The sequence below is a fragment of the Cynocephalus volans genome, chromosome 9 (assembly GCF_027409185.1).
Source record: "Cynocephalus volans isolate mCynVol1 chromosome 9, mCynVol1.pri, whole genome shotgun sequence".
NCBI classification, from domain to species: domain Eukaryota; kingdom Metazoa; phylum Chordata; class Mammalia; order Dermoptera; family Cynocephalidae; genus Cynocephalus; species Cynocephalus volans.
The window spans coordinates 108,183,233-108,194,917 of record NC_084468.1 but is presented as its reverse complement, the minus strand read 5'-3'; the positions used below and the strand labels follow the sequence as shown (position 1 = coordinate 108,194,917).

Sequence of the window (11,685 nt, the reverse complement as noted above, 5' to 3'; positions counted from 1 at the left end):
ATTATTTCCTCCATCTTAAACCCACATACAAATAACTACAAAGTCCTACAGATTTCCCACATACAGTACTTCTCACATTCATCCTTTTTTTCCCACTCCTGCTAACTTACAAACTAGTTTAGGACCTTAATACCTCTGGCTTAATCTTTTTGTAAATGGGCCTCCTTACCTTAATCTCTGCCATCTTAATCTCCCACGATTCCCCTGCATATACCCACAATCTAACTCAGAGGCTCTTGACTGGCTGGGCTTTAGAATCATTGGGGTGCTTTTAAAACAAACAAAAGCCAAGGCCCACTCCCAGAGTTTCTGACTTAAGTGGCCTAGGGCAGGGTGGTCTAGGCACAGGCTTTTGTTCATTGGTGGTGGTGGTGGTATCTTTTACTCTCAGGTGATTTTAATGTACAGCTAAGGCTAAGAACCACTGCTAGCCAAACTACAGCAAGGTTCTCTCAAACATACACCTTGTTTTCTTACATAAAATTTACTCAACTAGTTTTGTCTGGCAGTCTTCATAAACAGCACTTATTTCTCTGCCATGGACTACCATTACAAATTTGTTCAATTCTATAACTTATAAGTCAACCTGAAATTTTCGTTCAAGCCCCCATCCCTCCAATCAGCCTCTCCTTCCTTCCTTCCAGCCATTTACTACATGTACATATGCAGCAAGCAATTTTTTATAAAGTTTCATTTTATGTTGGCAACTAGATCATGACTTTAGGCAAGTAAACTCTCTGAACCTGGATTTCTCACCTCTAAAATAAAAAGACTGGATTAGATGACTTATAAGTTTCTTTCTACAAGAAAATTATGATCCCGTGATTATCTTACCAAAACAAGCTCTGAGACCACTGTTGAATGATGCTGCTAGTAAGCTTTACTAAACACCCAGTTCAAAACAGTTCTAAGTTCTCTGATGGTTTTTGCAATTAGAATTAATACCATATCTAGCATGACTTTATCTGGCAAACAACATCAATGTTTTTAATAATGCAAAATAGAACATTTAAAGCAGCTTTTCAATCATTGTAATCCTAATGCAGCCAGAAAAATGGTAAGAAGTACCATCACACAAGTTCTTAAATCTAGATGCCAAGTTACTATTACCTTTTACAAACTGATTAAATCAATGTGTTCTATTATTACCATATAAACCTGGCCAGAGGAAACATACAAGTTCAGTTTTCCAATTAAGTTGTTAACTTTAATATTAACATACGAAAAATAATCATGGCAATGAAGTAATGGGCTACTTATTCCTTATAGCTAAATGCAAATAATAAATTCAGAAAAGCATTCCATTTCCTAAATTATGGTCAACTATATTAATTATGAAGAGAAGTCTTTCTGGTAAAGAGAACTGAATGGTAAAGGCTAAAATGCAGCAGAAAAGCACTGAGCTGGCTGTTAAGAAATTAAAATCCTGTATTAGTCAAAAGAGTTCTGACTCTACTCTAGCCATCATGAACAGTTTCTTATCTTAAGCTATGCCTTGTTTCCACATATACAAAATGAAGATGTCAAGCTAAATAAATCAGTTCCAAAATTCCCTGATAAAATCACCCATAAGCTTCTCGAAACTACAGAACACCAAGCCCCTCCCCTGGAGATTCTTCTGATATAGTAGGTCTGAATTTTTCATTTTTTAATTAGTGACCTATTTATTTTCATAAATGGTTGAGAAACATTAAATAAGATATACTCTGAGGTCTATTTCTAGCTCTAGAATTCTGCTGCATATAGAATTATACACATAGTAGGTGTTCAATAAATACAGCAAAATGGCTTGGTAGTAATCTCAGAGAATATTAAAAGAATCACTAATGTCAGATAAATACATGACTATTTTGATTATATCTAATCAGTGAAATAATGGAAAAACAGCCCTCCAACTATTGGTTGGACAAAAGCATATAAAGTCTTGTTTTCAAGATGTTTAAAACCACCAAACTCTCTTGTAATTAAAAAAAAAAATATATATATATATATATATATATCACATATATATATGGTGGGAGGTAGAGTTTAATGTCTGACAACTATATAAACACTCTTTTTTGTTTGTTTCAATATTTCAATATGTTTCAAAAAGAGATTGTGTTCTTTGTATTAAGAGCTATACACAAAATCTGACAAAATACATTACTCTATAAAAAAAGGAAAGACTTAGAAAAAGGAGACAATTTCAAAAGTTAAATCAATCCTCTGAAAACTAATCCTCTGAGTTTGGTTCAAGTATCAATTTTAGGGTAAAAGCATAGTAAGTTTTTAACTCTTTTCCTTTCACTTTGAAGACCACTGTTTCTTAATATTAATTTTTATTTTTTAGTAATAACTGGAATGTTCTATAACTTGGGTTTTGAAAACCATATAACACTGTATTTATAGATTTACCTTCGGCCTTCACAAAAAGAAACTACCTACTTTTTCACATTTCATGTTTCTGTTAGGTTACATTTTATAAACTCTACTAATAGGAAACTATTCAATTACAGAAATCCTGTATAGATTTTATTCACAATTAAATTATTTAAATAAGTGAGATTTCTTTGATGTGCAAAAACTGGCAGTCAGCAAACATACTGGAAAGGAACCATTTAACAAAACATCCATTCTGTCAAGCTGTACTAGCTGGAGAAGGACAAATGTTTAGAATAAAAAGGTTAGCCTATATATTTGGCATGTTACTTTTCATCGAGCATTATCAAATAAATGGCAGTGGCACGGTAAGAAATGTCAGCTGACTCCTTCAAAGGCTTAGCTCTTAGCCTTAGTAAAATGATGATCAGCATTAGGTTCAAAAGCCTAGGACTCATAAGTACTTATGAGGACACACCTTATTTTTTCTTCCTGGGTTTAAACCATCTCAAAGGAGGAAGTTTTGAATCAAAGAGTTTATGTTTTGCCACCTGACAAGCCTCTGTTAGAAATCTGAACCTCTAACCTACTGCTACTCCCAAGTACGGACCTGACATTATGCCAGAGCACATATATAGAGCCCTAGGAGCAGCAGACAACCATTTAAATATTATAATTTCAATGTATTCTGCATATAGCCAGAAGTTAAAACTCCACAGCATACCTCATTCTCATAAAAGTTATGTTTCTTTCAATAAAAGCTACTGCTTCTTAATCTGGTTATTACAGCTACAGACAGCTCTTACACCAACTCCTTATTATATCAAGGGTCTGAATAATAACAGAAAAAAAAACCACACAGTATTTTGAAGGAGTCTGTGTTTATATATTTCATTAAGGAGCCAAATCTCAATGAAATACTCTATAAATATTCAGGGACCAGTGATAACATCACATAACTTGAATATGAGAGGAAAATACTCAAGATCACATTTTAAAATACTATAGATTATGAAGTAGCTTCCAAACCACAAATATTCATTTTTAAAAATCCTCCTGCTTTCAGAGCATAAAGAAAATATTTGATGGATCAAATGTCACATTGCCAACTAACAGTTTAGTGGCTAAGTTCTTTAAGTCTCGTTGATGAAGACTAATTTCTGATTAACCCAAGAGAGTTAGGGTAAATATTTTAAACATTTAAATTAAACAAGTTTCTATCAATTATACCTTATCTATATAAAACAAAGTCAAAGCCTATTTACAAACAACAAATACTAAACTAATAGCCAAACCATCTATGAGTAATGGTCAATACAAAAAGCTGGGTAAGAGTTTTGATAACCTGGGTTCAAATTATGTCAACATCTTATTCTCAAATGCAGACAATTGACATGTCACTTAGTCATAGGGAATTAGTGAAACTGAGTCTGAGGATTCACATGAATAAATTTTATCAGACATAAAGACTCTACAGTCTGCAGACTCACGTGTCCAAAAATTTTTACCAGACCCAAGGATTCTAGCTACATACTGGTTTCACCAGACTAAAAGATAAGATTTAAAATATGTACTTTTTCTATATGAAGTTTTAGGCCCTCAGATTTCTTATTCCACAGGGCATGAAGAAGTATAATTTGATCAGGCCACATTAAAGACTTACTTAACAAAGTGAAAAGGCAGGAACAGGAATGTTTTTAAAACATCTCTCTGATGATGTGAACTATTACTCCTCTGGTGCACTCTACCTTCTAGAATGCTTTAAGTGGCAGTACCAGAGACTCCTAGCATGTCTACAGAACTAAGTTCTTTAAGTCTTGCTGATGAAGACCAATTTCTGATTAACCCAAGACAGTTAAGTTAAACACTAAAAAAAAAAGAAAATCTCATAGATATGCCCCATTTCAAGAAACATAAAACCTCAAGCTTACAAAATAGTCGAAGTAGGGAGTGACTGTTAATATCACAAATAATTTTGCTCTATAAAGTAATTCACTTGGGCATTTGTTAAAACAATTTAGATTACAAAACTCTGATTAATGCACTTTCCAGGGGACATTTAGCTCATAATTTAAGTTCACCTGCGTCTAGAGTCAATATCTCAAGGGAAAGAAAATGAGTGTGTATGAAGAAAAGGTCAAGGCAAATAACAAAAATCACCATAATAGTACAGTATAATAAATGAAGAAATCAAGAGGCAGTTTCATTAATTAATATATTTTCTGCATTATAGTTAACATATGTACTTTCTTCGTGTCACCTTATTTTTTGTTAAGTATTGATATTTTGTTATATTCAGACATGATTACATTTCAACAGTCTTTTGCAATAAATATCATAAAATAATAGATTCGCATAATAAATATTCTTTACAATAAAAAAGTTTAACAGACTTTTGTCTTAAAAATAGTCAGAATTCAATTTTGTGATTTATACATAAAATATACAAAGAGCACCACAATTTGTGGTTAAGGCAATGAAAACACAGAGCAGATCAGAATTACTCAGGTGTTAACTAACAAAGGGACCAAAAGGACCGTTAAGGAGCCAAGATCACCTTAGGCAGCATAGTTCCATGACATCTACAGATTGATCAGTTATAAATAACAACTTCAGTTATCCAAGTGCCCTCAATGACAAAAAAAATTTAAAGTGTATGGGGTGTGGAAGGAAGGTAGTTGAGTCCTTCACAAATATGAAAGCTAGGATAAAGATGAGCAAGATACAAACCAACATATCTCCAATGTGAAGATTTACATTGTAAAGCAAAATCTAAAATTACATAGAAAGAAAAAACAAAACACACATCTGGCATCTCCAGAGTAAGATAATGCCAAAACTGAGGGGAAGAGAACTTAGACGGACAAGGAGAGGGCAGTGGTTAAAGAAAAAATTTTATGTTATAACAAAAATATATGCTCCATGCTACTTAAGGGTCCAATGCTAGGAAGATAGCCCTAATTGGAGAAAGATTTAATACATAGCTTATTTAAGCAATTAAACAGTTGCTTTTTCAAAAACCAATTTTCCTGCTCCCACAGTACCCAATCACAAACAGCTCTAAATCACTGTAGTCTGGGTGTGGATGTACGTTTGCACATACAACTTTGGAAAGCTGCTTGCAGAGCAAAAAGGCTATACCAAAAGCCCACTGGCTCTCAATACCCTCTCAAGAGGATGGCAGAGACTCTTGTCATGAGTGGGAGCCAGGTGCAGTTTTACAGTCCACTGTTATCGAAGATCATCCATGAGAGATGAGTAAAATCCATGACTCAAACCTTAGGAACAAGTGAAGAAAAGGCAGAAAACAGGGAAAATTCTATAGAAAAGAAAACCAGTATCTAATAGAATCTTTTTTAACAGCCATAACTTGAAAGCTAGAAGTTCTAAAGGTGCAAACCACTTCCAAAAATCATGATGGTTTACCCTGACCCCGGGAGGGGCAGCTCTCCAGCTTACAATAGACAGTGTTGGAGTTCTTACATCTGCACCCTGGGCGATGGATCCAATCATAACACCCCTTGCACAGCTTCAGGCATCCCTTAGCAGGGGGATAACAGAGTAAGCAAGGTAAAAATAAAGACATGGTTCCCATACACAGGTATCTAGAGCAGCAGTGTGACTGTGAACAGGAGCAAGGATTATCCGAGTAAGAATCCCCTTCGTCATCATTGGAGCAGTGGTAGAAGATGCCCTTGACTAAGCACATGCAGGTTCCATATTCCACCATGCTTTCAGCAGAGCAAAGGCACTGCCGGTTACAGGCCAAACAAGATGGCAGGGTCCTGGGAGCTGTGCATTCTCCACACTTGCACTTTCCACACTGTTCACAAATGAACTTGTGCTGTGTCAGATCCTCTTTTAAGGAACCTTTCAAGTCATCCACAATCAGTTGCTTGGGCTGAGTCCGGATTGCCCTTTCAGACCTATGACCAGGGACTGGTCTGTTTGGTGGTGACCTTCCTAAGAGTCCCTGCTCAGAAGAGGCACTGCTGTTGCTCCCAGAACTGGCTGCACTTCCAGTGCTGGTCGATCTGCTCAAAATGGGGCCTCTAGCATTATTTGGGAGTCCCGCATGTCCCAGGTGGCTTGTAGGTCTATGTTCATAGTTGTTATTCACATTAATTGGTATGATTTCATGAGTCCTTTCATGCTTTTCTTGTCTTGGTGCTGTCCGAGGAGCAGGTCTTTTCACCACTGAAGGTCCTTCTGTATATTCGTTGCTGCCTCTGATGGCCTTTATCTGGTCTAAGGACAAAATAGCAGCAGGCTGAATCTCTCTCTCATAGTCTAATCTCTGACGACTATCCAAAGAAGGCTGCTGGATCACAACTAATGAACTGCCACTGCCATGTTGATTTGGGGGATCCATGTGTAATGATCTCGAATTCTGACAATCAATGGAAACCTGGCATGCATCTGAAATCCTAAAAGGAAATCAAAGATGAAAAAAAAAGAGAGAAAATAAGTGACAGGAAGTATTTTTGGGGGGAAAATATCGTGTCAACTCACAAATTGCCTAAACCACCTGGTAATGATCTCCTTCATCAGCGGATTATAATGATGCTGGGGTCCTGGCCAGAGTCCAATTCCAAGAGAGGCTGGGGACCACACATCATAGAAGAAGAATGTAAGCAAGAGACCCCATGCCATAAAAATGAGTTTTTCCAACTTTTAAAAAGTGGAACCAAGGGGAAGTAATGCCTTCCTGTTTATTAATGTAACAAATAATTAAAATGGAGTATGCCTTCGGAAGGAATATTGAGTATAAGCAGCAGAATAGCTCACATCTAAAGAAAGCTCAGTATCAATTCATCAGTGGTTTCCATTAAGGAAAATATCTACTTTAAAAAACACAAGAATGGCTTTGGTGTTGTTTGTTGCCTTTTTGTTATTTGTGTGATGTTACAAGGATTAAAGATGAGGAAATTAATGAAGGCTTTTTTTAAATTTGAAATTAAGTCACTTTCAGTAGAAATTAGGATTTTAAAGCTATCTCATTATTCATCTATGAGATGCAAAACTGCATGTATGAGGAATACAACTGTTCTTGTTGTATTATGGCCACTCAAAAACACACACAAAACTCAATGTATAGTTCTATGAATGTTGTCCCAAGAGTATTCACACTTGGTTGGAATCATGAAAGGATATTTTTAAAGCTTAAATAAGAGATCACTCACATAACTTTTTATGCACAAATAAATAAGTATTAGGCCTTTAAAGTAGTGTGGGGAAATCCTGGCCATTTTAATTATCTGTGTTTCATCTAATTTAAAAATCTGTATTTACATGACAGACCTTGATTTTCAAAAGCACTGCCAACTCCGAGTCAATGTGCTTCTTGTAACAAGTACGCTAATTTCCTGATAAAAATGAGCATTTGTTTCCATATTAATAGAAAATTATCTCTAATTTATAATGTATTCTTCATAAAACAAACTACCAAAAATAAAAACGTCTCCGTTTTCAGACGATGGTAAACTAGAATATTTTTTCACACAAATTCCTTCTAAAGTCTACAGTTTCGACCCCTCAAGAACGGGGGGAAAAAATGAAGCCCATTCTCCACTACCACCCTGAACAAAAAACACACAGGCTTAAAAGAATACAGCAGAAAGAAGTCCATTTCGTATATTAACTGAACTAATGTCCCTAGACCATGCCTTATATGTTAATTTCTTCGCGTTCTCCTCATTTTCACAACTCAGATCTCCCAAGTTTCGACTTTATTCTACTTTCTCTGCACACGAGGAGAGTCACATTCATGACCTGCTGGGTTTAGTCCTGGAGTCCTTAAGGGCTGTTAAAAACATCCAATCTTTACTCTTGCACAACATCATTCCTTCCCGCAAAGACCTTTTTAACTTTGTGCTTTGAAAGCAAAGGATCTTAAAGTACTAAGCCAGATACCACAGGAAAGGAAAAACTGTGCAGAAGGATTTGAACACTGTAAACCAAAACACCAGGCATAACTTCAATTTGCATTTTAAATGATGGCCGTAATGAGGTTCTTGCTGCCAGACAAAAATCAAGAGCAAAGAAAATTCGCCACCTCTGATCCAAAGAAAAGCCCATTTGCAAGCAGCGACAGTCCTCGATCTAACCCCAAACACGCTCACACGCTCTCGGCACGCCGTTTTCGCCAAGCAGACACGAATCAAAGTAGAATACCTTGTCCGACAATGCCATCACATCCTAAGGATCACCGTGGTCTCCAAGACACTTTTTGCGTAGCCCACCAAGGTTCCTGACAAATCATGAAGAGCCTTCAGCGTTACGGCGGGCCCGCAAAGCCAGCCCACGGTCTGGCCGGCCACAAGTGTCTATCTCTACACTTTACAGGAAAAACTGCGTTCATCGAGGGCAGGGGAGAAAGAAGGGGCAGCGGGGAAGCGTCGCCACATTGCAAGTTAGGACGGTGGAGCTGCGCCCTCTGCAATCCGCACCGAGAGCGCCGGTGAATAAATAGTTGACGGAGAGGAAGGAAAAGGAAAAAGTTATGAATGAAAACAAGTTTTCTCTCTCTCCTCTCTCTCCGGCAGGAGGAGGGGAGGAGGCTGAGGTTACCATTACCTCAGGAGGGCGGACTTCCCCACTTTTAAAGTGGCCGTGCCCTCTCGCCTGTGCACCGCTCTCAAAACAAGCACGTTGAAGCTGGCTTTGGCGCTGAAACTATTCCGGCGAGGGGGTTACCCGCGGATTCCGGGGGCTTGCCCCCTACACGCACACGCACACACACACACACACACACGCACGCACGTACCACACACGGCCTCTCCCGGTCGCACGTCTGCGGGCACACTCCTCCCACAGCTCCTGCGGTTGGCACTCGCCGAGATGCTCCTCAGGGTCCCCCCAGAGAACACCCCCAAAGCCTCCTTGAATCCATCTCTCGCGGGGAGGGTTCCTCCGAGAGGGCAACCCGGACCCCAGCGTCACCGCTCCCAGCAATCGGGTACCAGAAGACCCTGCCTCGGCGTCCTCCGCAGCGGCGGAAGGTGGCCCACCCCGCCCCCAGCCCCGAGCGCCTCCGGAGCAGCGACTCCCAGGACGCGCGGGGCGGCGGGAGGGGCCTGCACCGCGCGGGCGTCGTGCCTCCCCTCCCCCTCCGGCCCCGGAATCCCGGCCGGGCCGTCGCGCCCGCACCTGCCGCGCCGAACAAGCCCCGCCCGCGCGCTTCCCGCCCCCGCGGGCCGAGAGCGGCCGCCGCGCACTCACCTAGGCCGAAGCGGTGGCGGGGCGCCAAGCCTTGCGACCCGGCCCAGGTCCCGGTGCGGGCGGCGGCGTGCACGCGCCGCATCAACCGCGGCGGAGAGGACGAGGACGCATCGCCGGAGCTGTGGCTAGTCGGCCTGCGGCCTCCCCCGCCCCCGCCGCCGCCGGGCAGGAGCGCTCCCCGCGGCCCCCTTCCGGCTGCGGAGAGCAATTCCCCGGCGACGCCGCGCGGCCGGGCGCAGACCTCTCACCGCTCGCGTCCGCCCGGCAGCTCAGTAACATCCACCTCTGGGGCTTTTCTCCTGCAGCCCCCTTCCAAGAACCAGTTTTGTTTTTGTGATTTTTTTAAAAAAATCCCTTCGGGAGGGCCTTATGAGTCTCAGGAAGGCGAGCTGGGACGCGGCGGAGAGAAGAGCGTGACGGGCCAGCTGACTGGCACGGTGTGCTCGGACGAGAGGACTTCTCGGGTTCCGATCGCTCCTCGCGGGGAAGGAAGGAAGGGGTGGAGGCCTCCTGACGAGTGAAACTCCACGTCACGGGCGTTCGAGACTCCGCGGCGCCCGGGACGGGGCTCGAACTGGCGTCGGCGGGAAGTTAGGGAGTCCCGCAGGCCCCGGCTGCACCCTGGAGCACGCGCCTGCGAGGCCGGGGCTGCCGCTGCCGCTGCAGCTGCCCGGTGGGGGGAGGGGTTTTTAACCCGCTTTTTGAGGGGGGCAGGGGTGAAGGGAGCGAGGTCTGGGGGTCCTTCTCAGAGAGAGAGGCGGGCGTCGTCCTTGTGCCCCACGCAGGCAGAGGCACTTTCCCGATCCCGCACGCTGGGCAAGTGAGGGCACAGCGTCCCCAGGAACTCCGGTGCTCGCAGGTCAGCCTCTCCCGGGCAGCTCTCACTCTCAGTCCTCCGACCCTGCGGTTCCACGGCAGAAATGCCTGCTACAGATAATTAGAGATAGAAACACATGAATTTCCCTTTCTCTCCAGGCACTGGGACGTGTAGGGCACCCCGCCGCCCGGGCAAAGTGGAGCGGGGCGGGCCGCTCGCCAGCTCGCTCGCCGCCCACAGCCCGCTGCCATGTGCCGCCTGTTGCTGCTCCCAGTGATTGACAGGCCGGCGCACAGTCGGCGTGTCAGCAGCGAACCTAAGTAACATGCAGTCTTGCACGTTTTTGCCGAAGTGCTTTCTCCGCTTGGAATGCCTAGGAGTTCAAACAATGTTCAAGCAACGCCTCTGCGCATTGGAAATCAATACACCGAGACGGGAAATTCAGGTTTTAAACCATTGCTTTGCCCGGGATTCGGTCGCCAACAATGCCTAAACAAACACGCATTTGGTCCACACACCGAGTGCCTGCCCCTCTTCGGCATAAACAGCTCTGTTTCACACATCTGATCATTTCAGACTTTAAAACTTGTTACAGTTCGGTTAAGAGAAAAAAACTGAAAGGGACCCTGCTTTCTCTTTTAGCGGTAGCATTTACATTAAGAGCATTAGTTTTAGCAGTGGGAATGCTACTGGTGTTTTGAAATGCAACCACTAATCTTAGCTCTAAAGCGAGTTCAAAGAAATGTTCAGTTGCTTGCAGAAGCCAACATTTCTTACCTTATCTCTCCTAAAATGTCTACGGAAGGAAAGGAAGGAAACGGTTCTTACCTAATGCAAAGATTGGAAATTGCTTTCAGGCACATTTACAGCGACTGTTCCTTATCCAGGGCTGGGAGCTCTGCCTGCTGCTATCACTCTGCAAACCACTGCGTGCCTTACAGAGCGATCCCACTCCGGCTCCACAGAATTTCAGCTCCTAGCCTCCACCTCCACTCCAGGACACGCCTCCAGTGATATCATGTGTCAATCACACGGGCTGCCCCAAAACCTGGAACAGGATTTCCTCAATTGTCGTTTCCTCTTTCGTTTATGTACCAACTTGGAAATGTTGTCTTATAGACTTGTGTGATAAACATCCTGTAAACATTGGGATTGCCTTCAAACATCTGCAAACGTTCTTTGTTATAAAGGAATACATTCGAATTAAGTTATCAGTCTTTAGTTTTCGATTTCAAAAGGATTGGTGGGCTCCACCTTAAAGGTGAATTACAAAAGAATTGTGAAGA

At 42.2% G+C, this 11,685-nt stretch overlaps 1 protein-coding gene across 3 annotated transcripts; it reads right to left on the bottom strand.

The window, feature by feature from the left end:
- Positions 1-4,609: 4,609 nt before the first annotated feature.
- SPRY1 (sprouty RTK signaling antagonist 1) lies at positions 4,610-11,328 on the bottom strand. 3 transcript variants are annotated; one of them, XM_063108137.1, is made up of 3 exons: positions 11,228-11,328; positions 9,583-10,509; positions 4,610-6,788 (listed from the first exon to the last, which is right to left on the bottom strand). In XM_063108137.1, exon 3 carries the CDS (start codon positions 6,731-6,733, stop codon positions 5,774-5,776), a length of 960 nt encoding a protein of 319 aa, XP_062964207.1. In that variant the 5' UTR covers positions 6,734-6,788; positions 9,583-10,509; positions 11,228-11,328; the 3' UTR covers positions 4,610-5,773. The 3 variants fall into 3 exon arrangements, with proteins under 3 accessions (XP_062964207.1, XP_062964208.1, XP_062964209.1); XM_063108138.1 differs by lacking the exon at positions 11,228-11,328 and having other exon boundaries at positions 9,583-10,598; XM_063108139.1 differs by lacking the exons at positions 9,583-10,509; positions 11,228-11,328 and adding an exon at positions 8,536-8,620.
- Positions 11,329-11,685: the final 357 nt, after the last annotated feature.